Source organism: Cibotium barometz, chromosome 60 (assembly GCF_041138505.1).
Source record: "Cibotium barometz isolate CiBa-2024 chromosome 60, ASM4113850v1, whole genome shotgun sequence".
Lineage (NCBI taxonomy): Eukaryota > Viridiplantae > Streptophyta > Polypodiopsida > Cyatheales > Cibotiaceae > Cibotium > Cibotium barometz.
The window spans coordinates 35,235,421-35,263,295 of NC_141105.1; the positions used below are offsets into that span (position 1 = coordinate 35,235,421).

The 27,875-nt window shown below is 40.4% G+C and overlaps 1 protein-coding gene across 21 annotated transcripts; it reads left to right on the forward strand.

The window, feature by feature from the left end:
- Positions 1-11,564: 11,564 nt before the first annotated feature.
- On the forward strand, positions 11,565-27,116 carry LOC147605286 (uncharacterized). Of its 21 annotated transcripts, none has more exons than XM_086793822.1 (14): positions 11,565-14,076; positions 14,214-14,420; positions 14,517-14,628; positions 14,717-14,753; positions 19,418-19,452; positions 19,565-19,614; positions 19,798-19,950; positions 20,133-20,359; positions 20,586-20,720; positions 20,805-22,531; positions 22,618-24,346; positions 24,435-24,521; positions 25,924-25,989; positions 26,690-27,116. In XM_086793822.1, the coding sequence occupies exons 1-13, from the start codon at positions 14,018-14,020 to the stop codon at positions 25,986-25,988; spliced, it is 4,623 nt and encodes a 1,540-aa protein (XP_086649948.1). In that variant the 5' UTR covers positions 11,565-14,017; the 3' UTR covers position 25,989; positions 26,690-27,116. The 21 variants fall into 21 exon arrangements, 17 of the variants coding, with proteins under 17 accessions (XP_086649948.1, XP_086649952.1, XP_086649949.1 ...); XM_086793826.1 differs by having other exon boundaries at positions 20,133-20,356; XM_086793823.1 differs by lacking the exon at positions 26,690-27,116 and adding an exon at positions 26,069-26,246.
- The last annotated feature ends 759 nt before the right edge of the window (positions 27,117-27,875 follow it).

The window sequence follows — 27,875 nt, forward strand, 5'->3', positions numbered from 1 at the left end:
TATATATATATATATAGTGAATTCTTGTGCTCAAGTAACATCATATGATCCCACAAATGTAGTTTGAGTTCACATGTTTTAGCTACTTAGTCAAAATATGTAAAACAACAATTCAAAAAAGATACCACTTACTACTCTCTCTCAAGAATAACAAGAAGAATAAGATGTTATCAGTAGTACTAGTCACAAATTCTCTATTGGTTTTTTAATGGCATCACAAAGCATATTGTTTCTATAAACAATGCATAACTAGCTACTAGCAGTTTATAATGTCAAGAACTTTGTCTTGATGTCTACCACCATCATAAAATGTGCATGAGTTGTTCATATATGAGGTGTTTTTTGGAATAGTAAAGATTCAAGTATAAAGCTATCCTTTGATACGCGAAAATCAATCTCATGTTAACCTATTCATTTCCATCTTTATCTAAAAACGGGAAAGGACAGTGCCTTGGAAATTATATTACTCTAAAGAGATTTCAAAGCCAATTTAATAAATCACGAAAGTTTGTTCCAAAAATTAAGTGCTCTCTTAGGTAAACTAGTGCTAATGAGTCCATTTGTCCTTGTAGGAAATAACTTGGAAAAAACAACGTCATAATATATTTTCACTCTAATCACTCAAGTTTCACTCAAATCTAATGAGGTATTAACATGACGTTTGTGAGACTCTAAAACTTGCATAAAATCAAATTACAAGCATGTTCTCTATATTTTACTTTTCTTGTTTGTATCTAATCATACTTTGGAATGTGCAAAACTTTGAGTAGTCAATCAGCACGTCTTCTTCTTTGAGAAAACAAAAAAGAATAGTTGATCACCTTTCTCGATCAATCAATTGAACTTGGTACTATGCAACCTGAATAGCTCTCATGTGGCACCATTAATAATAACTAAATGTTTCCTCCTTTCATATAGTGATTCAATTTTTAATCTAAAAATGTTCAATATAATTTAATGTAGGTAGTATGTAGCATTATTATCTTCTAGAAGATAAGTCATCCACTATTTTTCATGAATAAATCTTTTTGAGTGCACACAATCAAGATATAAACATTTTCATGTGGTTTTAGATACTAAGAACAATCAAAATATGTTGGTGTTTTAACCCTTAAGTTAGAGGGTCAAAAGTCAACCAACTGCGCACAGTAAAAATAAAGAAAGAGTAAAAGAAATGTCATCATCTCCTCCTTATATATTCAACACCAATTGGGTGTAAACTATAGTGTAGATTATGTTTAGATTTTATTACTGATAAATGATTGATCTTAGAAATTTCAAAATGTTACAACCAATGTAGAAATTTAGTTTGACATGTATGTGCATTTCTTGTGGTTCATGTGAATAGGATCAATCCTTAAAATCAAACCACTCAAAAAAATTTCATTTTAATGACATGCTTCTTATCACACATGTTAACCTAAGTATGTCATATTTGAGTATCACCAATTGTTATATAAAATTTGTAATCTAAAAATATTTAACAAATAAAATTTTAAATTTTCTAATGATTTCATGCACTTTGTTATTTTATTACAAATAGACATCTTTAAATATAGCATTGGAAAATTTGGCATCATCATATCATTCCAAAAAAGAATAATAATGTAAAACTAATATTTATGACTTTGTGTCTCAATATTAGGTTGTTGCTAGATCATACTCAAGTTCTTTTTCATGCCAATAGACACATGATTAAACTAAGCCATTTTTTTACCATAGTGCCATACTATGTTTGATTCTTGTCATTTTTAAAAAGGAAAGAGTCAAGCATGGCTTGAAAATCATTTATCATAGGGAGATAGGGTGCACAATGATTTATTTTCTTTGTATCAAGGCTTTTGCATATGTTGGATTGAGATTATTGAGACGATGAACACTCAAAGATAATATACGCTTATGAGAACTTTATTGGGTACATTTTTTAGTGGTGATCTTAATAATAATAAAAGGATATGAATTCAAAAAGATTAAGAAATGTTGTCAAAAAATTCATTCTTTCTTTTGTGTATTTGTCTCATCGTACCATTGTGGTGCCTCTATAGGACATCTCTCATGTTAAATATTTAAGGTGGGTTCCATAAAAGCACCTTGCCACTTTATTCTCAAAATAGAGCGAGGCCACACTTCCCACATAAGCATTAACTTTAGATGTGGACTTGATGTTTTTGAACCTAGCCTATACCATTTAGAAAAATCCCTTCCTAGGTTAAGCCTCACATATGAACTTTGAAAAAATATGGCCACATGCTCCCCTAAGACAATGTGCCAACACGGAATGATTCAATGTGCTATCATAGGTGACTATAATTGTACATTTCTAGTTGAAGATTCAAGTCATGAATGGATTGAAGTGAAGAAGAGGGTTGATGGGGACACTACTGCTAGACTTGAGTGATGAAATTGTGTACAAAATATTGACAATGCTCATTACCTTTTAGAAATTGAAACTATTCCTACATATTTAAAAACTTGCTAAGGTATGGAAAATGCAAAATTATATCAATCATTAGTGATTTGAAAAATATTCACAATTTGTTTTGCTAGAATGGTTAACTCTAAGAAATGTTCTACAAAGGTTTGGCTATTAATAGTGAGATAAATTGATAAAAGATTAAAGCATCTTTTATGCTACACTTCCAAAAAGTAATGTGTCTGAGATTTCATCAATTAGCTTCACCACTATCATCTACACTTTTGAGAAGAAGATCTTGGTATCCTAAAAACCTGCATCATTGGAATTCTTAGGTAGCATGCGGCATGTATTAGGTAGTGACCTAAACATGTTGGGAGCTGTTAATGCATATCAGGTAGCTACCTAAGCACTAGTAGCACCAACATGCATCCGCCGTGGGAGCTATTATCATGCATCGAGAGCTTCCAATGTATGCTAGTAGCTACCGGCATGCACCGGTAGCACCCGACATGCATTGGGAGCTCTCGGTGCATGCAGGTAGCTTACATAGCACCCAGCATTCATTGGGAGCTCTCGGTGCATGTCGTTAGCTACCAGCAACACAAAATCTTACCACATCCCCCCTCCCCCTCCCTGTATCTCTCTCTATGCCACATGGACTTCCTTGAAAAAGGTGCAAGGTAGAAAAATATTGGCAAACCATTACCCTTATTGTTGTAAGTATGACTCCTATTCTATGATATGCTAAAAATACAATCTTGAAAATGTCATCGAGAATCATCAATAGGATACCACAAAAAGGTAAAGGATTTTAGTGACTAATGCACATTCTTAAGAAGTAAGCAATTTATGAATGTCATATCAATTTGTAAGGATGTCATATTTGATTTATTTTTCAATTCATGAATGGATTGAAGATGTGAAGAAGAGGGTTGATGGGGACATTACTACTAGACTTGAATGAAGAAATTGTATACATGTATTAACAATGCCCATTACCTTTTAGAAAGTGAATCTATTCCTACATATTTAAAAACTTGCTAAGGTATGGAAAATGCAAAATTGGATCAATCATTAGTGATTTGAGAAATAATCGCAATTTGTTTTGGTAAACTTAATATTATATGGTTAACTCTAAGAAATGTTTTACAAAGGTTTATCTATTAATAGTGAGATAAATTGATTAAAGGTTAAACCATCTTTTACAATAGACTTCCAAAAAGTAATATATGTTCGATTGACATAAAATTTTACTACATCCCCCCTCCCCATCCCTATATCTCTCTCTAACCCATATGGACATCCTTGAAAAAGGTGCAAGGCAAAAAAATATTGGCAAATTTCTTTAAGGATTATTCCTATTCTATGAAATGCTAAAAATATAATCTTAAAAATGTCAACAGGAATCTTGAATAGGATATCACAAAAAGGTAAGTGAATTGTGAAAAAGCTTGAGTATTTCTTTATTTAGGTTTTCTTGGAGGATATAGCAGTAGTTTAGAACTATAAGCTTGTGTGATTTTAGTGAGTAATGCACATTTTTAAGAAGTAATCAATCTATGACAAGTCATTAATTTGTAAGGATGCCATATTTTATTTGTGTTTTTCATGGGATTGTATTATTATGAAGGACGTGATAGTCATATCAATGTTGATAATAAATAAGGATTGAATATATGACATAAATAAGTAAAATGATTTCTTGTACTTCACTAGTGTGTGTGTGTGTGTGTGTGTATAGTATATATACATGTTCAAAATAAGACACTCCTACTAATGGAAACCATTCTCTTAATGGAACATTGCAATCTCACATAGTAATACTTGGTTTGCAAAATAGATATAGCTAGAGTGCTATAAGGTGGCGGATCTCTCATTTTGAATATAAGATGGAATCTAAGGAATGAAAACTCTTTACCCATGTCTACATAAATCAAGTTCTAATATGTTCTAAACTACTCTCAGTTTGGATATAAGATGCAATCTAAGGAATGATAACCCTTCACCCATATTTACATCAAGTTCTAATATGTTCTAAATTGCCACATAATGGATGCTGACCCCCTAAAAAATACCGTGTCTAAATACCACTATAGAGTTATTTGTCTCTACTCATCACCAACGTTGAAAGGTTTAGATTGGTCCTACAGCCCAGTTATGAAACTTGTGACAATGTCACAAAATTAAGATGGAATCTAAGGAATGATAACCCTTTACCCATATCTACATAACTCTTAAACTACTATGAAACTTGTGACAATGATATAAAATTATTCCGCATTCAAAATTTAGAGATGTTATACAATGAATATCCCAACATGATGTTTGAGGTTTAGAAACAATAGTGCTACTATTGAAATGACCTCTGAAAAAAGCTAGGTATGGGAAATCAAAAAATGACTTTGTGAAGAGAGATTGAGTAGCCTCATCTCTATTACTCATGATAGATTACACATGATATCCTTCTTACTGCATTGAGAAATCAATCCAAGAATAAGGCTTCCCCTCTCATGATACAATATGTGTCTCAATTTCTAGGAGGCAATCTGTTAAATAAGAACATGTCCTTGGAGGGGCCTCAAAGGTGTATCACACATTCATAACTCATGGAGCCTTTTGGGAGGTAATGTGTTAAAACATACCCTTAGAGAAACTCAAACAATAGTGCTACTATTGAAATGACCTCTGAAAAAAGTTAGGTATGGGAAATCAAAAAATGACTTTGTGAAGAGAGATTGAGTAGCCTTATCTGTATTACTCATGATAGATTACACATGATATCCTTCTTACTACATTGAGAAACCAATCCAAGAATAAGGCTTCCCCTCTCATGATACAATATGCGTCTCAATTTCTAGGAGGCAATCCGTTAAATAAGAACATGTCCTTGGAGGGGCCTCAAAGGTGTATCACACATTCATAACTCATGGAGCCTTTTGGGAGGTAATGTGTTAAAACATACCCTTAGAGAAACTCAATAACCACAACTCCCATAAGCCTTTGTTCCCATTAACCTATCTCTCCTCCACACCTATAACCAATGAAAGGTCATCGTTCAAACTCTCTCTCTCTCTCTCTCTCTCTCTCTCTCTATGTATGTATGTATGTATGTATGTATGCATGTATGTATTTATGTGCATGTATACACACACACACACACACACACACACATATCTATACATACATATTGTGTGTGTGTGTGTGTATACATTCATACATACATACATATGTATACACACATATATCTATACATACATATTTTGTGTGTGTGTGTGTGTGTGTGTGTGTGTGACCATAAAGGTAAAACATTACCCTTCACACCTTTAACTAAGATCCTTAATACACTTTTAGCCTATGGTTCTTCCTTCATGCAAGAGCTTGTGTTTCCCACTCACATGCAATATCACTATCCTCAACTATCATAAATCTACACACACGACAATTTTCACTCCCAACATCCAATACAAAAAAAAGAGAGGAGAGAAGCCATGCAATCCCACATGGCTTTTCTTCAGTTTCTTACTAGTAATTGAACCCAGAAGTGACAATTCTAGTGTCTTTTAGAAAGTCCTTGCAAAAAGGCATTGCTTTGGAAAAGGAAATCTTAGAGGTGGCATTTCGATTCTTAAATAGTAAAGGTGTCTCAAAAGAATAAAAATTTAATAACCTATAAAGGTGTCTCAAAAGAATAAAAAACACAATAACCTATAAATTAGTAGAATTCAACGTTGAAAGATACATAGCCAAACACATATTCAAAAGAGTTTTCAAAGATTATTTCTCATAAATGAAAGATGTGATACAAAGTTTTTTTAAAGAGGTCCTTCTAATAATCAAGATTGTAACTTAAAAATGGTAACTATATTTCTTTAGTGAAGCAAATACTCTTTGTCTTATGCAAAATATAAAAACTATTATTGTATTTAAAAATTCAAGGTATAATTATTAAGAGACCTATTTTTATTATATTATACTTCATAGTCTTATAATCTTTGTCTTATACAAAATATAATTATATTATTATCATATTTAAAAAGTTAAGGTAGAATTATTGAGAAACCTATTTTTATTATATATTATACTTCATAGTATAATATACCTTATATAATATATGATATAAATTTATATTATTTATTATTATTTTTATTATCAATTTCATTTATTATACTATACAATATTTACTTTACTTCAATCTAATGATATATTAAATTCTACATATAATTAAAGCTTGATAGCCCATATACCCTTTGAATACTACCTACCATGTCCTTCTTGGTTATCATTACAAACATGTTTCTTTCTACACCTTACCCTTTATTACAAAATTATACTCCACTAAAGGTGTTGCACATGCAAATTCAAATCACAATACACCATATAGAATTATTAAGCATTCAATTTTGTATATCTATTATCAATTTAGATCCCAATTTCTTCCAAATTTTCTCTAAGCTCTTTCAAATGTACCAAACATGCTAAACATTAATTGCTACCAAACAAGCTCTTTAAAATGTACCAAACATGCAAAAAAATAATTGTAACAAAAAAATCAACCATCCATCTCTTGACATGATAACATGTTGCTACTCATGGACCGATAATAAAGGAAGTGGACATGCCATACGATGTCTTTTCTATTTAGGGTTTAGCAACTCAACTAGGGAGGATGGAAGATCTTCATTGTAGAGAGAGAGAGAGAGAGAGAGAGAGAGAGAGAGAGAGGCAACATTGTACGACCAATGATGATATATTAATGATGTTGTAAATCCTTCACCAAGTACAATGCTTTTCTAGGTTTAGAGCCTTATCTTTTGACTCAATCACACACACTAATATAGTGACACATGGTAGTGCTAACATTACTGCTTACTACATATACACACATAATATCTAGCCTATAGAGGCTATTCACACACATAATATCTAGCCTTTAGAGGTTGTTCATATACATAGGGACACGCACTAAGGGATTATTCAGGCGCACAGAGGCACTTGCAAAGGGTTATTTACACACATACACTTGCAAAGGGTTGATTTACACACATAGCTTCAAATCCCAACAACACCACCATGTTGTAGTGCTCCATTTTTTTAAAGTAGTATAGATGTATGTGGCTTATCCCTCTAGCAAGGTGAAGCTACCATATGTATTCTATTTCTAATTGTATGATGATGGTGGCTTGTGTTTGTGGAAAAATGTCATATTAACTCTACAATCTGGTTTGAATATTTGTGTAATTTATGATTATCCAAATGGATGTAGATTCCTCAAGGATATCTGTGTACACATTTAAATTTTCAAGACTAGAATGATTTAAGCCATACTTGATTAAGCAAAGTCATTAAATACTCAAGGCTATCTGTGTCCACATTAAAATTTTCAAGACTAGGGTGATTCAAGCCATACTTCATCAAGCAAACTCATTAATACTAATGAAGGGTTTTAAAAAGCATAAAATAAGCTTAAAATGAAGCTCTATTTCACATTAAAATTTTCAAGACTAGGGTGATTCAAGCCATACTTCATCAAGCAAACTCATTAATACTAATGAAGGGTTTTAAAAAGCATAAAATAAGCTTAAAATGAAGCTCTATTTCATTACAAATTCCACCTAAAATGAGCATGTAAATACATCATTTTTTATAGCTCTCAAGGAGTATCTCTAGATCCAAATTGTGTCCCTGAATATCTTCATCAAATCTTCCCAAATCACTCCATCAATGTCACTAATCCAATTCAGATTTTGAACACACACTATACAAAATTCTTAAGGTCCTTTAGACATTCACATGTGCATAATTTAACAATGATGCACATGTTCTCCCCCCTCAAATACACACCATCCATAACTATAATTTCTAACACTCCCCCTTAGTGATGGATTCCCTTAGCACTCTGTATACATGTCCCTATGATTTCTTACACTCCTCCTTAGTGATGGATTCCCTTAGCACTATGCATGCATGTCCCTATAATCCAAGTCACATCATGGCTAATTGTATTATTGAAGTTGCATCAAAAATCAATACCCAAAGGAGATCTCACATCCTCCTTAGTGATGGATTCCCTTAGCACTCTGCATACATGTCCCTATGATTTCTTACACTCCTCCTTAGTGATGGATTCCCTTAGCACTATGCATGCATGTCCCTATAATCCAAGTCACATCATGGCTAATTGTATTATTGAAGTTGCATCAAAAATCAATACCCAAAGGAGATCTCATAAACCCCTTTGAAAATTGATAGAAGAAGATGTTGATGACACAAGTGAAATCAATCTACACAATTGATAACCCATCTTCATAAAAGTCTCCATTTTGATGACCATAAGCTAACTTGATATCATTCTTTCATATACTACGTTTCCCAAAGGAGAAGATCTTAAGTTCCCATATTACCTTAAATCCACTTTTCAACATTAATGTAAACCATCATTATTGGCATGTTACACAAAGATTTGGAAACTCACTTGATGCTTAATATACTTTATTTGATCCATATGACATTTCTTAAGTGTTCGTCTTGAAATAAGCATCATAAGACCTCCCAAAAAGGACCTCCAAGCTGCTTCACATAATTCCCACATGATAAAGGTCCACTTGTGGGATATTTGAAGATACTCAAAACAGCATAGTACTTAATTCTTAATGGTTCTCCAACCCATCATATCTAGATATAGCATACTCATTGTCTTTATTTGTCTAGAAGATATCGTCTCAAATTAAACACCATAAAAATAGCCTTCTAAACTTACATGCACAAAACACATTCACAAGGTTTTCTTCTAAGATAAGTGTATTGGTGAGGAAAAGCAAAATTGACTTTCATAGATGATAGCAAATCTCCATGAGGATCTCCATTTGATGTTTCAAAATCTAGTTGATTTCTCATTGCATGAAATTTTTGGGAGTAGAAGAATCTCCAAAGAAGCGTATATACACTCATACACACTTCCACACGATATAAAAAATCTAATGCCTTCTTGGCTTATCATGAGCCTAATATATCATATTTAAGTTTCTTGACATTTACGTAGAATATTAGATGGAATCAAGCTGCATGGATGGGATCCCACACCCCCCTCCCACCCCTCCCACCTAGCCATCCGGAGCACCAAAGCTGTTGAAATATCAAGTGATGTAACGTAGATGTTCATTTGTAATGATTGCATAACTCATAGACTATGGTTCAAATTATTATTAAAGTGAGCCCATACATGTGCACAAATTAACAATTGTCATGTGCTACACACCATACATCACCATAATTTCCAACATCCATCACTATAAATTCCAACATCCATCATGTGCTACCACACACCATACATCACTATAATTTCCAACATCCATCACTATAATTTCCATCATGTGCTACACACCATCCACCATCACTATAATTTCCAACATCCACAATATTATCCTTTCAGTCCGCAACCCACATCACATCATGCTTATCCTTGGTATCTAGTGTGTAGCTTTATACCTCACCCACATACCTTGATGTAATAGAAACTATTTAAAGACCTTCATTTTCGGGCTTAGATTCATGGCCCATAAGGAATTGAATTGAATTGCCAAAGCTTTCTACACGAGGTTAAATCCCCGTTTGTAATTTTACCTCTCTATTTACCAAAGAGGGAGTCCTATGGTTTAACGATGTGTTGTTCAACCATGCAGCCCCCCAAATGCCATTCTTTACACCAATGTGCATCAACAACCTAAATAGCCCTTTCTTTACCCGAAGACCAACTTCTAATCCTTGAGTCAATCAAGTGTTTGTCACACAACTCATTAGCAAAAATCTGAGATCATGATTTCCATTGGCATGACTAGAAATCCCATAAGTCTCCCTAGATTTGTTGGCCGAGGCTTAAATTGGGATGGCGCAACACCCTATGTGATTTTGTTGGTGAGGACTAAGTAAAGCCCTATATGTGCAAGGGCTATTAGGGTTTTATGTCTATGAGTGAGAAACATGTAGATGCCTATGTATGTTTTGTAGTGGGTGGGTGAAGCCTTACTTGGATGCTGTGGTGGCTACTGGATGAACAAGATTGCTGCGTAATTCTTACTTGTTCCATGGGTATTGGCAACTGTGGAAAGGAGGTTGAGAGTGCAGTACGAAAGAAGCATATGATGTGGTAGGATGAGGAACGGGAGAACTCCCAAGTTCCAATAGCCCCATGTATATGATGTTGCTCTGTTACTCTCACACACAGCTAGGTTTGAATTGCCCAACTTTTTGTTTTGAATAGCCAATTAGAACACAATTGGGGATTCTTGCTCTTAAAGTCAACACTTGGGCGCTCACTTTGTGTAAAAGTGCTTGCTCACTATATACAATTATTATACATAAAATATTACACTACTCTACATATATGATGGGTGGACGGGCAGGGGTGTGACGTGGCACGCTTCCCCTGTGCCTAGAGTACGCGAGCAGAGAATGTGGGCCCCTCGTGCAGTGAGTGGATCTGACCAAAAGGCAGCACGCCCGGGGGGCGAGGGTAGGGTTCCCCCGCGGATGATTGCGGAGCTGGACACAGCAAACTTGCAAAGACGTAGGACCAACGCTGAAGCAACGCATGAGCATCTGGGATGGGGATTAGCACAGCTCCATGCCAAAACCGCGCATTTATTAGGCCCTTGGATATGATGCACGCTGCACATGACAGTCTCCGAGAGTCTCGTACTTTTTACGGTTGTTGAGGACACTTCATAAATGGAGAAGTGCAGCAACATAAACTATGATCAAATGCTCCAGAAAGGGAGCTTCTAAGTAAAGCAGACTTGATTGGGCAGTGGCCTTGAAGAAAGGAAGATGTTTGCTGTTCATTTTAAGCAAGCCAGGGAGTTTCGTAAAAGAGGGGTAAGTACTAAATAAGAAGTATAACCCACACACTTTTACATCAAGAGTCAAGACCCCCCCCCACCGGGCTCCTTTTTGCTTCAATGCTTGCAGGAAGGATCCTTGGGTGGTTTCTTTTCCTATTGGTTAATCTGCAGCCCTTAACCCATGTAGGGACAGTGCTGGACTTTGATAAAGGAAGCTAAAGGGTCAAAAAAGCTGAAAGAATGGGGGCTCCACCAAGGGGGAGAGGGGGGTTTGGGTTTGTTAAGACAAAAACAAGGGAAACAGAGATGCAGGACCGATGTCACTCAGTAATTCTTCTTATATGTTGTGCCACAAGATAGAGGCCACGTGTGACTGATGTCCACACATAGAGAGAGAGAGAGAGAGAGAGAGAGAGAGAGAGAGAGAGATGCAATGTGCATGTATGTGTCCACTCATGGTGGAAAACCAGGACTGAGCCATAGCCTCAATCTTCTCAAGGCGGATGGACACTTTCGAAAAACGGCGTGGGTCTGATGTGGCAAAAAGAGAGAGGTGAAGGATTTCATGCATGCCACGTCCCGGACTGGTTTTGCATCGAAAAGTGTCCAGCTACTTGAGCTCGGACGCACTGCGCAATCGGCCGGACACCTTCGAAAGAAGATAAGAAAACTGTTCAGGGATTGGACCGGGGTCCCCACGCTGAAAGGCAGACTCCTTACCACATGGACTAGTTCCATTTGATGATGGGAAGTGTGCCAGAAGTTACCTTGTTCTCAACAATGAGGTCCACCGCCCTTTGTGAACGGCGCTGTCGGCCCTTTTTCGAAAAGTGTCTATCCGCCCGGTCTGACCTTACCCTAAGGCACAATCTTGGTCCTCTGGTTCATTCATCTGACTTCAAGATCAGGAATGTAAAAGTTCAGGTTATGTCCAGCTTCCATGATGTCATATGCACATTGCACATGCTGCTATTTTAGAGGGGCTACCCATTCCAGAGTCCAGTCCCACCCCTTTTAAGAACAAGTGTCAAGCAGGGCGTGCCATCTGACAGTCAAGTCACATGGATCCCTCTGTTGATTTTTATGCTGATACAGTGCAGCTGGCTTTTCGTTGTGGGGGGAGAGAGAGAGAGAGAGAGAGAGAGAGAGAGAGAGAGAGAGAGGACCACAAGGCAATGGATCGTCCCCCAATGTACATTAAAGGGAATGGTCTCATCACGATGATGGTGGTTTATGTCAAGGACCAAGGTTATGCAGGGAACTGATCCTTAAAAGGCGTAATAATAAACAAGGTGGTTCCATGTTTCAGGTAGATCAGCTGCTACTGCAACCTTCCCCATGGTGAATAGCCTCTCTGGGGAGAGAGAGAGAGAGAGAGAGAGATCATGGCATCCCCTGCCTCATGAACCTTGCATGCACGCCTCTCCCCACGCTCTCTCATGTGCACTCACTGAGACATACACATACACATACGTACAGGACCATATAGAGGCTAGATATAGAGGTATGCAATGATGAACTCACAGATGCACATGCGCACAGGATTACACTGTGGCTAGATTGCAACCCCTTCTCTTGTCATACAAATCTTCTGTCATAGCCTACTACCTACGAGCATTGTTTAGACCACTGGGCAAAAGGGAAGTGTCTCTCATCTCTAGCCCATCATCATCATCTCTCTATCCTTTCTCTCTCAACCTCTCATGCATCCCCTTTGCTGTGCAAGCGTCCTACTTTTGCAGTTGCAATGGCGTGCACCAACAGCAACAGTACAACCAAACCACTAGTGGCCACACACAACAGCACAGGGCAAAGTCCAACCTTCCTCACTACATCAACAACAACTAGTATGACTGGTAGAGCCTGGTGGCATTTTTCACCTGCAAGCAAGGACAGTTCCTCCAGTAGAATAACAGCTTCTTCCTCCACCCCCATCGCAATCATCACCTTCATCATCACCACCATCATCATCATCTTGGCATCAGAGGAGCTCAGAGCTCATCACATGCCCTTGCCTCCCTTCCCCCCCCCCTCCCCCTCCTTGTTGCCTGTCCTCGTAACCATTAGATTCTTATTCACCATCCCCTTCATCTTTGCTTTTTCTTCTTGTTGAGGCCTGACGGTCCTTTCAACAGCAAGCCTCCTGTGTTCTTTTTTTACCCTCCCTCCCTCTCCCTCTCCGTCTCCGTCTCCCTCTCCCGTCCACATCTCCATCCCCATCTCTCTGCCTTTCTTTCCACCTCTTCTTCTTTCTCCGCCTCCCCTCTCATCCAAGCGATACCGTTTCGCTTGAGAAAAACACCTTCTCACTTGATTCTGTCTGCATAGATCGCCTCCACTTGTGAATTGTCCTTACTCCCAAAGGCTGCACACGCCCGGGGCATGGTGGTCTTCTCTGCATAGCTTCTACGATGTCAAGCAAAGTCTGGCTGGCTAGCACACCGAAGCTGGAAAACATGCAAACACTGAGCAAAGGGCTGAGATTAAGTACAAAAGTTGGAAGAAATTGCTGAATTCTTATCAAGGAATGCACGTGGCAAGTGATTGGGAACCAGAGTGATCTCTCTCACTCTCCCCCCCAATAGTTGTTGTCTGTTCAGATCGCAGAATTCATATCTCCTCCTCTGCACGATCGCCTTTTTTTTTTTTGGGTTTGCAAACCACTGCAAGAAATTCCACTTGAAGTATCTGCATTTTTGCAAAGCCGTGCAAAACGCTTTAGGCAGGCTAGAAAAAGCAGTGGCAAATTAATTGATCGAACATTATGAAAGGACACACGCTTCTCGACTATGCGGAGTTTCAGCTCACCCCTAAACGCACCAGGTTATAAGTTTTCCCTATCCTTCAGATCGTAGCATGCAAAAGCTTTCCTTACGAAAATTCTACAGTGTGCTTTCTGTGTACGTTTGCTCGCTAAGGTGATCTGATTCTGCTATTTTGTTGTGCCTTCTCTGCAACAGATGCGAGCTCTTCATTTCAGCAGATGGCCTCACGGAGAAGCTCGCATCGGGTTTCGTCAAGCCCTTCGTCACGCATTTGCGAGCCGCAGAAATGCAGGTTGCAAAGGGCAACCAGGTGATCAGGTTGGAAAGCCATGGCCGATTCTCCAAGCAACATCAGCAGCAGCAGAGCGACAATGCATGGTTCAGCAAAGGCACCTTACAAAGGTCAGCAAAAGTTGAGCTTTTCTGATTTGAGATCACCTTTAGTTCAGTTCTGTGAATGAACTTGAGCTTGGCATTGCTGTGTGCCCTTGGCTTCAGGTTTGTGAGGTTTGTTAGCACCCCCGAGGTTATTGAGCGTGTGAAAACCATAGAAGATGAACTCGCTCAACTAGAGCAAGTTTGCAGCGCCCTGGCCAACACCTTCGCACAAGTAGCTTCTCTTCTCCTCAAATCTCAAAAGTAAATATCCTCATGTAGCTCTCCTGAAATTTCTTACCAGAGCTCTTGTTTGTGTCCAGACTCAGGACAGGTTTGCCTGCAGTGACAGCGTCAACGGTATGTTCTTTAGAATGCACTAAACTAGGTGGCATGCTCTTTTATCTGTGTTGGTCATTGATTTCTGGGTGTGCTTCATTGATCTCTAAGTACTTGCAATAGACATACGTATCTTGCAAACATCAGATTCTTTTATGATGCCAAAACCCTAGATCTGAGTAGTGTGGAGGATCAAAGGCTTTGTAGTCCAAATCTAATTATTTCTACTGAACCATTGAAGGTCCAAACCAACTTGCTTGGAGGGTAGGGTGGCTCCGTTTTAAGCTAGCACATGTTAAATGCTTGGAGTCCCGAAGTATTTGGCTTAAATGGTTTGGTTTTCCATGCATGGGAATGGAGCCAATCTGCGCAGTGAAGGCTTGGGAATGAAGCACTTCAGCCTATGCTTGGACGTAACAGTTGTTTTCTCTTTGAGTTAGCCATCTCATTGAACCAGATAACTGCATAGAATTCACAGTGAAGAAGTCATGGAATTTTCTGTAATCTCATTGTGGAAATGGAATGTCAAACATGGTTGCAGAGGCTAAATATGGGCAGAAGACGAAGCACATTGTTTATGTAAAGTCCTTCCCCAAGACCTCCATTGTGAGCCCTCAGTCCAGGGACAGTCAGGCAGGAGCTACGTAGGTTAGTCTCCGAGCCATGGAGGTCAGTCTCGAGTCAGTCCTCTTAACCCACTTCTTAGCGGTAGGTTAGTCTCCGAGCCATGGAGGTCAGTCTCGAGTCAGTCCTCTTAACCCACTTCTTAGCGGTAGGTATGCATTAGTATCAGTAGCATAAGCATTGCATGCCTATGGACCAGCCAAAGGGCCAGCCCATGGCTTCATGAGCCTATGGAAGGGCTGTTCACAGCCCTGGACAGCATATTGGGCCAGCCGCTAGACATCTGGAGCAATCATGCTTCAGTTGGCCAGCATATACAGCAGCTGACAGCCGATATGGTGATCATCCTCCAGTCGGCTGGGGTACACAACGACACATTGGCATCATCATCAGAGCAATATTTGTACATTTGTACAGAAGTATGCCGTGACCAGGGCTCGTGCACAATCCCATAGGCCCATGTCTAACTTGGATGTCCCATACCACCGAAGCCTACCTGAAGGCCTTCGATATGCCAACCTATTGTACTCGCCATGTGCACGGCATGAGCATGGGTGCTCTCTTGGTCCACGCCAAACCTTCGGTGGTGCATCTGCACAGCTATGTCTCATAATACTTCGAGCATTTACTCTTAAATGAAATTAAGGAAGCCCTTACTCAAACTAGCTGTGGACTCCCAAGTTGAGTCCTCCACCACCCTATCTTTCCACACTAAATCTTATATTCAAGGATCAACTTGTTTCTAAGTTGCCTTTCCTTGAAATCTGTCACCCTCTCGGGTTCATGTGGAACATAGGACAAGTCCTCAATCTCGACAAGTTCGTGAGGGGTAACAAGGTTATCCTCAGCTCCTAGAATCTCTTTCAGTTGACTGACATGAAAGACTTGATGAACTTTCACATTTGGAGGCAACTCTAGTCTATAAGCAAACTCATCAATCTTTTTCAAGATCCTAGGAGATAACTTCCCAATCTTCCTCGTATGTTATGTCTCTAAACTCTTGGGTACTCTCAAATAAACTAGCATTCCCTTGGTAAACTCCCTCGGTGAATAGTGTCTATTAGCATAAAACCGTGCATGATCTTGTGCACTCCCAATAGCCTCTCGTGCGCTGACTAGCGTTTCCTGCATATCTGCTAAGAAATCTCTATCCACATCAATCTAAATACCCTTGAGTCCAACTATTACTGGAGATCTAGGTTGGTATTCGTCCATCAGCATAAATGGACTGTATAAAAAGTAGCCGCCGCATGTTTAGCACTATTATAGGCAAACTCGACCATCGGGACGTACTTCCCCCAATCTCATGGTTTCTTGGAGACGTATGCATGAAGCACATCCTTTAAAATTTGATTCACCCTCTTTGTTTTCTCATTAGATTGAGGATGATCAGAGGAACTCATACTCAATGTAGTCTCCAATCTCAGGAAAACCAGCTGCCAGAAGTGTCCAGAAAACTTTTTGAGTCCCTATCATTGACTATATTGAAAGGCAGTCCTACAACCTGAAAAGTTGCTCAACAAACTATTGCGTCAATTCAGTTGCCTTTCACCGTTACTTTCGTAGGTAAAAACGTGCCATCTTTGTCAATCTGTCTACCACCACCCATGCCCTCTCTTGGTCCATGGAAAACCTACAATGAAGTCCATGAAACATTGGAAATACTCTCCCATTCACCTCATGGGATCTCTAGAGGATGTAACACACCTCCAGCCCTAAGGCATTTAGCCTTATTCACTTGACATTGACGACACTTCACCACATAGTCTTGAACATATGCCTTCATCCTAGGCCAATAAAATGTCCGTTTTACCAAATCATAGGTTCGTGATACCCCGAAATGACCCATTGTAGGAGTGTCATGACATTCATATAGGATCCTTTCCTAATTTCAGCGTTATTCGGTACACAAACCTTCTCATTCCGGAACAACAAATAAGGAACTGACCACTGGCCACACTCATAGATGGCATGGATCTTAAGTCCCAATCTAGATCTATGGAGCTCCCTGCCTGGACTTGCTATGAATACCGACCAAAATGATTGTCGGTCTCACATAGCCCTCTCAAAGAGTCATCAAGGTCATACCTAATCTCGATGAAGCTCAAAGAGTTCACCTCCACAATTCTAAAGGCATCTACCACTCAGTTTTTGGATACCCTTCTGATACTTTATTTCCATTTCAAATTTTTGCATCAACTCAGCCCATCGTGCCTTCCTCCCCCTCAACTCAAGTTTATCACAAATGTACTTAATCGACTCATGGTCGGTCAGCACAACAAACCTGGTTCCATTCAGATAATGTTGCCAAGTTTTTAGAGCATGTATGACCACATACGGCTCTTTCTCCCGAGTGTGCCATCTGATTTGCATATCATCAAGCTTCTTGCTTTCAAATGCCATAGTTCTACCATCGTGAAACAATGCCGCACCTATCACGAAATCACTAGTATTTGTCTCGACCATAAATGGTCTGATAGGATCCGGCAAGGCCAATACAGGTGCTTCCTTCACCTTAATCTTGAGAGCATGAAAAGCCTGATCAAGTTTCTCGTTCTTTAGAAATTGGGCTATTGGATAGACGTCCTCTTCCCTGAAGGAGGTTCATAAAAGGTAAGGTTAACTGTGAATAATCCATCACTGACTTCTTGAGAAAGACGGTGAATCCACCGCTTGAAGTTGCCTTACGGTCTGAAGGAACCAATCAATCTAAAACCTTTAATCCATCACTGACTTCTTGAGAAAGACGGTGAATCCACCGCTTGAAGTTGCCTTACGGTCTGAAGGAACCAATCAATCTAAAACCTTCTGTATCCACTCAAGATGCTAATCATCGTGCTCCTCCAGAGTACGACTGTATAGCAAACACTACCATGAATTTCCCTGAATAACCTCTAAAGAGAACATTCACCATCCGAATAGTGGGTATCCTTGTTGCTCGGGTCACCACAGAAGCAACAGTTTGGGGGGTCTCCAGAATCTGTCTAATCGATTGGCCAAATCGATCGAAGGAGGGGAAGAAACTACTTTTGGAGTCCTGGGAAGGAGCCTGTGACGGGGAAGCCGGATGCACCCATGAGGGGATCAGATGTGGGGTCAAGACCGTGGTGCCATCGTGTAAAAAATGCTTGAGCATTGTGAGATGGGACTCTGTTGCATCACATGATCAGTCACCTCCGGTGAATAAAATTCCACCTGGGAGTAGCCATGCCCAAAAATATATATTTTGGTGATTTTTCCGTGCTCGTCAACGAGGGCTTCCTGGAGTAAATCTTGAATCTGTCCATGCATTGGGTGGCCCCCGTCAATCTTGCATACCAGAGACGAAGCATCAAGTGAGAATATTGTAGAAGCCAGGAGCTAGAGGTCCGCTTTGGAAAAATGGCAAAGGGCAGTGGCCTCAGTTGGGGATGACAGAGCGGCTGCCACGGAGTCCTCCTGAAGGGGTGAAGACTAGAGAATGCTGGCTCTTGAAGAACTGCTACCGGACGTAGGAAACTGCCGCCGCGGGGGGGGGGTGTGTGCAGGCGGATAGAGGTGTCACGAAGAAAAGGGCAGGGGGCGAAGGGAAGCGGGCGGAGGGGGAGCAGGAAGGCGGAAGGTGGGGGGAAAGAGGGAAGGAGGTGGGTGAGGCTGAAGGTGAAGGTGCAGGAGGAACAGAGGGAGGGTGGGGCGAAGGAGGGGGGAGGCACAGGTGCACCTACATGCTTAGTTAGTTTAGGATCTTCTTTTATGTCGAACTCTGGAGTACAGCATGAAACTATCTTGCTCTAAGTGGATCTTTGAAGCAATGGTACTTAATCCTCTTGTGTACAGTGGGCAGGGGTGGTAGGCATTATTGAGGTGGCTTCCTCACAGCCTTTCTTGTTTGATGGATATGAATAATGATAGTCATGGGTTTAACTGTTGGAATTTTAGTCAATTGAGGAAGCTGAGTATTTAACCAACTTTACTGTGAAAAGATAAATTGAAAGTGTTAATATTATCAAGCAACTGTTAAAAGTGCCTGGACTTCGATGCTAAGCCTTCTAATATGTCAATGCATACTTAATCATTGACAGGGTCTCACCAAAGGAGAGATGGCACACATATTGTGGTATGAAACTTTTCCAAGTATGGCATGCGTCTGATTTTACTTTATCTTGATGTTTAAAAGGCTGGTTCATTGAGCTGCATTGTTGTGGTATGATTTGCAAAACAAATACCAGTCAAGGAGTCACTCAACAGAAGCTGAGGGCAATGACGCTGATGCTTCCAAGTGAGTGCCTTCAGTGCTCAAAGATTCATGAAGTTTCCATTTATCTCTTGCATGCCCGCAATGCAGCTGCATTGAGAGCATGTGTTTGCACCTTATACACATGAACAGTAATTAATATTGATTCTGCTCTTGGCTTGCATTTGTTAAGTGTACTCTGAGTGTGGTATTCTGTATGCTTTGCAGGAGGGAGCTGTTGAGAGCAATGGAAGCTCGCTTGAGTGCATTGCATCAGGAACAAAACATGGCTTTCTCTCGTGCAAATGCCGCAGGCTTTGACAGCAGCAACATTGCTGATCTTATGACTTTCGCAGAGCATTTTGGTGCAGACCGACTTAAGTACGTGATATTGCATGATCTCCCTTTTAAAGTTCCTAATTTTTTATGAATGCCTCACAAATTTAGTATGGGTGGAAATTGGGCTTGTGGGGCAGACACGTATGAACTGCTTGGCTTGTATTTTTTTGGGATGTGATCACATTGCTAACGATGATAACAAGCTTCTTTTTTTGTCTCTGTAGTGATGCATGTGTGCAGTTCCTTGCTTTGTCCAGAAAGAGAACAGTATCTAAGGGAGTACTTATAAAAATGGATTCTCCAACAACTGAGGCTCCATCAAATGGCTCTGAACTTACCTTGGCAGGTGGTAATGAAACCAAAGTGATTTCAGGCGAAGAGGCCTGGCTTCATGGCCCAAAGAGAAGACTTGATTTTGGAGTTAAGAAAGTTCAGACAGACCATTCAGGTGGTAAGCAACTACCACAGTGAAACTGTTTTCAATACCGTTTCAAACATAGTTTGCTGCTCCACTTTTGGAAATTGCCTTTGAATATGGTAGTCAAGGTGCATGTTTAAGAGTTGCATATGACCACAAATAAAAAACATTGCTGAGCCAATAAGGCATCTTTAGAGTGGAACAGGCCACTTCCTTTTTGTTATGGGACTTAGTTCTTCTGATATTTCTTGTGTTGCAGGATTGGAAGTTGAAGGAGGAGCTCGCACAGCAATCATCCCGGCCGTGTCTCAGCAACCCTTGAGAGATTCAAGTCAAAAGTGTGTTTCTGGACTTAGCCCTGGAGATCAAAGGAGCGAATCTGCATTGGCAGGTGGTATGTATTTTGCTCACTTGCAACCAATGGTTCAACAAGTAGAAGTACGATCCAGTGAAGACTTTGGATGGCCTGTGGATACAGAGATGAGTGACCAGTCACCACAAGGCTGCCAGATCAGTGCACCAGATTTTACCTTATGGAAGGAACCTGCCCGTAATTTTGGAAACCACCATTCTTTTGGGCAGGAGGCTGCAGGAGATCAGAGTCATAGTCATTCTCATATTCATGTGAGAAAAAATGGGCACTCAACCTCATCATTTCCAGAAAGGAGTTCTTCATTGCCAGCTCTAAGAGTTCACGTAGAAAGTCCACGACTTTGGAACCCGAGCTCAGTGGGAGCTCAGAGTGCTAAGGATTTGTCTTCTGAAGATGGAGAGATCAAGGCAAATGACAGTGTCAAAAAGCGTGAAGAGACTTCTGCCATGGAGACTGACAGTAGCAATAATCAAAATACTAAAGAGGAAACACCTGCTAGAAGGTTGAGTGTTCAGGCTGCCATCAGTCTTTTTGAAAGTAAGAAGAAAGATTCAAGTGAACCTCCTTTTAGAAAGCTAGTCAAGCAAGAAAGCCGCAAGGCATCCATTGAAAGCGGCAATTCCCCATCTGAAAAATCCGTACTAAAGCGATGGGGTGGAACCAATCCACTTAGCCCAGGAGATAACAATCTGCAAGAAAAAAAGACCTCGGATAGTGGAGGGGTGGAAAGAAATCTAGAGCCTGAATTCATGAAGGTCAAGGAGCAGGTCTCTTCATCAGACGAAACGTTGGATAGCCAGTCTCAGTCTGTACCTGATGAGCAAGCAAGAGAAAATTTCAAAAAATCCTTAAAAAATCTCTTGCACCTTGATAGCACTAAACAGCCTGAGAGGAGTGGCATATCCAAAGGTGCAGATGCAGTGGTGCAACAGGTAAAGCCATGGTCTCCCATTCAGCAGCCTTCTGACAACACTGTTGAAAGCAACCTGGGTTGGAACTCACAAGATCAATTAAGAGTAGACCATGCAAGAAATCTTGCAAGGACTGGAGTGGATGCGGTTGTTTCTTTGAAAACTAAGGTAGACCCGACAATTACGACTGTGAAATCGTTTAAGAATACTGTTACAGAAGTTATAACTGAAGGCCAGTCAATCTCTCACAATTTAACTTTAGATTTAAATGGAAAGATCCAGCAAGAAGACAAGGGGAGCTTGGAAGGACAAAGTACAAAGGAGTCTCTGCCTAGAGCAAGTGAATCAGTTTCTCACAGATCAAAAATGTCAGCCCAAGTTTCTATGGAACATGAAAGCATGGAGCCTATAGCGTCTGCTGTTCTTAAACAAGAGCAAGTATCTGGCAAAATATCGGAAACAGTTAAGCTCAAAGAATCGTATGGTAGTGATAGTCAGTTGGGAAATAATACCAGCTACGGAAAGATTTCTGTTCACAAGACGAGGAATTCAGGCAGAGAACCATCCACCAGCTTGTTGACTGTCCCTGTAGACCTTCACATGCAGGCTTTAGTGAAAATGGTTGAAAATCAATACACTACTTTGAGCTTCAGTAGTGAGGAGCTTCCCAATGAACAAAGAGGGCGATTTTATGATCAATATTCAAGGCTTAGGGATGCAAAGCTAAGGGGGGAGCACCCAGCAAAAAGGGCAGAGAGAGAAGCTAAACTGAAATCAATGCAGGAAACTCTCGAGAGGAGAAAAGCAGAGATGGAAGCAAGGGCTGTCAAGCTTTCAAAAAAAAACCCTCGCTCAGCTCAATCAGGAGGCGAAAAGATATGGCGTCAAAAGGCAGGTCTCTCAGCTGCTGAGGTGGAGAAGGTATGCTGCAAGAGTGTTTTACTTAAACTGCAAGTAGATTAGAGACATCTCCATTCTAACATTATTTTCCATTATTCTTCTGGCAGAAAGATCTGAAAGATGAAGAGGAGGGGACTGATCAAGAAGAGTATCAATCACTTGAGTACAGCAACCCAACGTCACCAGCGTCAACACCCCGCTTGTCAAAGAATCGTTCTTCTTCATTGAAGCCACGGGCTACTGCTAAAGTGGCACCAACTCTTTCAAAATCTTCAAGTGCTCCACGAAATTCGGTTCGTGCAGCAGCATTATCTCCAAGATCCACTCTGAAGAATCCTGTAGGAACACCCAGTCAAGGAAAATCACCAAGCCCAAGTAATGCTAGTCTGGATAGCTTAGCTGTTAAGGCTATACCTAACACGACTGAATGGAAGAAAGATGTGGCTAAGACCTCGTCAACACGTGCAACAGCCTCTGCAAAGATTCATCCTAAGATCGATGGTTCTTCAAGAACTGTGGGAGATGCTATGTCTCTCGCTGATGATGGGAATAATGTGGTTATTGGTGATGCCCTGTCTGGCATAACAGAGAAGGAAGAACTGCGACATGCATCATCCATAACAAGGAAGATTATAGCATCTATCTCTGTATCAAAAAGTTCACCTGCAGAAACAGTAGATGGAACACTATTGGGATCCCCTAAGGATCAACAAGAAGGGGCTAGAGATCCAATGGCTGATGGCAAGTCTAGGCAAAGTACTTTAGGTGTAACTCAAGAAGTCAAGCCATTTCTGCGTAAGGGACGGGGCATCGGTCCTGGTGCTGGACCTGGCATTATGAAACAAAAGGCATCTGTTCCTGTGGATACTTCCAAAAGCTCTGATGAAGACACATCCACAGACTGCAATGGGGTTGCAGTAGATTCTGAGGACCTTAAGAGAACAGCAGAAGATTCAGTTGAGTCTCATGGGACTAATGATGTCATTGGTGTTGTGGAGCAAGAAGCTTTTGGGACATCATCTGTGCACATGAGGTGTGTTGTAAATGATGGATCTGTGTCTCCAAGTAACAGGCGGACAGATAGTGGGGAGAGGGGTTTTTATCTGCTCGAGAATGCCTCTGGGAATGGATGCCCTGACACTCCTAGTCCTAATGAACTATCTGAAGAAAATCCTGAAGGGGCCGTGCCAGAAGATATAATTTCTGCAGCACAAATCGTAAACTGCAAGCAGAAAGAGGGAACACTTTTACCATCAGACCTCGTTGCACAGAGAAATGCAGAGTCTTTGCAACACAGTCATGGTTTTGTGACATCTTCAATGTCTTTCAGGGAAGCGCCATTGCCACACGGACAGATTGCACGACCTTTCGTTCCTGCGTCTCCGTCACAGGCCTATTCTTCTATCCTGCAATGTGGTGCTGTCTCGGGTCGATTTAGTCCTCCACGAGCCAATGTTCTGGACTCACCTATAAGTAGCCCTGCTTTGTGGAATGCTTCACAAGCCAAGTATACACCAGAGACTGATCTAATTCATTCTGGTAGGCAGTTGGGTGGACCTCAGAAGCCTGCATCCATGTTGCCGCTGCCTCCCAAAGAACCATCAAAAGGATTCAAAAGGCTTTTGCACTTTGGGCGTAAAAGCCGCCCATCCGAAATGGCCACAACTGACTGTGTGTCTGTATCAACCACTTCGGAAGGAGATGATGATGCAGATGAGGTGAGAGAGTATGGCAGCCAACTCTCTGATGATTTGCTTCGAAGGATAAGGATGCAGAAGAGGGGTTTTGAGTACGGGAATATGGGGGACCATTACAGTTTTCCGGATCAAGAAACAGGTAAGGAAGGAGCGAACATGTCTTTTCTTAAGATTGAGGTGGTGTTTTTTGACTGCTGGTTGACTTGCCTTCAGCATTTAATTTTCAGCCCAGTTTTTTGGAAGCTCCATCCCACCCCCTCCTGCCAACTTTAAGCTGCGGGAAGAACATTTATCAGGAGGCAATCTAATAAAAGGTACACCACTCTGCCTCTGACATGTTCTCTGCTTTCATCACAGTTTCAAAGTTCTGTTGTTCTGGATGGCTGTAAAGGTTCGCTCCCTTTCCAGTGTTGTGTAGAAGGAACTTGTGTTTCATATGTGACTTTGATGCTTTGAAAGTCCAGTTCTTTGAGCAACGAATCAAAAGTGTCATTGGTTTCATTTGCTACAAGCCATATATCTAATTCATATGCTGCAGCTTTGCACATTTAGGCTCGTTGGCTACCATAAAACAGGCTGTGTAGTGTTTTACATGGAGCAATGGGTGATTAGAAATGGAAAGTTGAGAATGTTCAATGGAGAACTCAATCCTTCGGTTCAAGTAGATCTTCACAGGTGAGATGAAGACTTTAGGTCTACAGGTAGCCCTACTTGAACTGTTAGTGAAGCTTGATCCGTAGGTAGCCTACTTGAACTGATAGTGTTAAGCTTGATCCATAGGTAGCCTACTTGTAACTGTTAGTGAAGCTTGATCTGCTTCTTTTTGTGACCTTTTGGAACACTCTAGATGCATCACATTTCTTTCTTTGGATAGATTCTCAATTCTACCTTTATGTTATGCAAACATTTTCTTAGACCCAATACACACACAGAGGACTGCCCAACTTTTTGGTTTGAGTAGCCAATCAAAAGACTCTAATTCATATCTTGGACACTCACTCTTTACACACACAAAAAAGTGTATTCCTCGCCCATGCTAGGATGCCACCTAGAGCCCATCAAAAGGGAATTCTTGGGCAGCCAATTTCCACCGCCCACAGCATGGGCACCCATGTAGTAGCCAATCACATTTGAAGGCCTACTTGAAAAAGTGATTTTGTCTCTAGGACAATTGTAGATTGGGCTGTGTACAACTGCCCACAGCTTGGGCAGGTATGGATGGCTGCCCAAGCGTGTGTATCCCGCTTAAATATACGAGGGCGATTTCGAGCTTTTGGAAGGCTGATAAGTGGATAACAGAAGTTCTGTATGCGGGAAGATATACATGTATATCGGGAAGATATACATGTATATCTTCCCGATATACATGTATATCGGCTCACAACACAATACCCCCGTCGCGCAGCTCGATGGCATTGAATAGCAATGGGACCCAACCGTTCTACCAACTTGCCTACGCGCCTGTGGGCATAACACAAAGAGTATGGTGAGATGAAGTTAATTAATTAATCAAACTACCTCTGAGACGAAGTTAATAAATTAATCGAACTAGAGAGCCGTTAATTAATTAATCGAACTACCTCTGATAAATTAATTAATGGCTCCTCCTAAGGTTCTAGTAAACTGTTTTTTTTTTTTCAAAAAGGTGGGGGTTTATAATTTTGTCTAGTCTGGTTTGTGTGAAGTGATGAGCATTTCTATCTTGCCGAATTTCAGCTCCAAGGTCTTTCTTTTCACTATCGTCCTTCCGGAGCAAAGGCAGTGAGGGAAAGTCACGATGAGGTTTGCTATGCTCTCATTTTATGCACATTTTATCTTCTGTTGGCATTCTGTAGAGGTTACATTTTCCATGTATATGCAGGTCTTGTCTAGATATAGGTTTTTGGATTACTTGCCCTTGTACAATTGCTCACCTCCAAAGTCCAGAACGCATGCTATTTTTGTGTGTAAAAACAAGAGAGTTTTGTACATGTTCCCCCTCCAACAACATTCTATACCAATCATTTTTACAATATATGTGAAGTGAAGCATTCTTCTAATGCCATTTACTGGTGTAGGCTATCTGCAAATTGGGTCACCCGAGGCAATGTATTGCTCCTAATACATGCACGGGATTTTAAAAGCCAGAAATCAAGGCGTAATTGAGAGCCATAACCATGTTTCTAAGAATTTGACAAGTTGATTGTTTTTGCATCATGTATGTTCCCTGTTGTCAGCTGTATTGCTTCTCGTGCAGAGTCTACCTATTGAGACTGTCAGAATTATGATGCATTATAGCAGTCGGAAATGCCATAAGTGCTAGGGTAATTGTGGACAAAATGAGGGCGCATCAAGAGAACAAGTTGTCAGGTTTTTCAAAAATAGGCACACACTAATTAGAAATGCAGGACTAGGACAAATGCACCTATAACTTCAGATGCATAATCTCACAAAACTTGATTAGTTAGTCACAGTAAATAAATTTGTGGTTATGCTACTGCAGTGGGCTATCAAGGATTGGAGAAATGCAGGAAATGCCCTTTCTCATAAGGTTTGGAAATGCCCATGAACAATTTGAGTAGTCACACCCTAGTCAACCTACCCGTAGACTTGTGTTGGGGGGGCCATTATGCTCACAATGGACTAGAACAGAGGGGCCAATATATATATCATGACACGCTTCAAAATTGCTAGTTTGATACATTCCCCCCCCCCCCCCCCCCCCCCCCCCCAATAGGATGTTACCATTGCTCTTGCAACATTACAAGCATACTCATTCCAAGAGAGAATGTGGAATTGTCATGGCTTTCCTCTAATTGTTTTGCAATATTTTGTAAATACCACAAACTTTTGGAGACTGATTGTTATTATTTTTTAAACGTTGATGGCTGATTAGGGGTGATATGACCAAATAAGTGGTTTTATAAAAACTAGAAAATATTCATGGTACTTTCCAAAAAAAATTAGTTGGAGTAATTGCACTCACAACAAGGTACAACTATACACAACAAAAATAGCGAAAGTGTTTTTTTAATAAAAGTATCAACCCCTTCTTTTCCTTCTCTCTCTCTCTCTCTCTCTCTCTCTCTCTCTCTCTCTCTCACACACACACACACACACACACACACTCACACACACACACACAAGGTGAGTTAAAGCATCAAAATTCTAGATTTGATGAGCATGGTGTAAGATTAAGCATGGTGTAAGATTAAGCATTTTGCAAAATGAAATCTTGCACTATAATATAACAAGGATGATGTCAAAGTTGATAAATTCTAGATTCTATCATCTTTGGATGGGCTCTTGTTGTGCATTGATGGTTCTATGTAGGGGTGGGATTTATACCTCTTGGTGGCAAGCCATGATCATCATTTCCTCAGGGAAGTTACTAAGGTGAAGTGGTGGGCACCCAACTTTCATTTGACCTTCTTACTGTTGGTGATGTTCTATATGGCGCTAAAGGTTCTCCACCAAGGAATTTACTAAGGTTCACCAAGGAATTTACTACAAGATGATCATGTGCGGTTTGGTATTTTGGTGGCAAGGCCTACACTTGATGTAATCTCGCTCGTTGTATTTTTACGTCTCTTTAATAAAGCTCTTTGAGCCGATTTTGAAAATAGATTTTTGGGTGCTGAATTCTAGTGTTTTTTAGGATCAACTATTACATGGGTTGAGAGATTCAT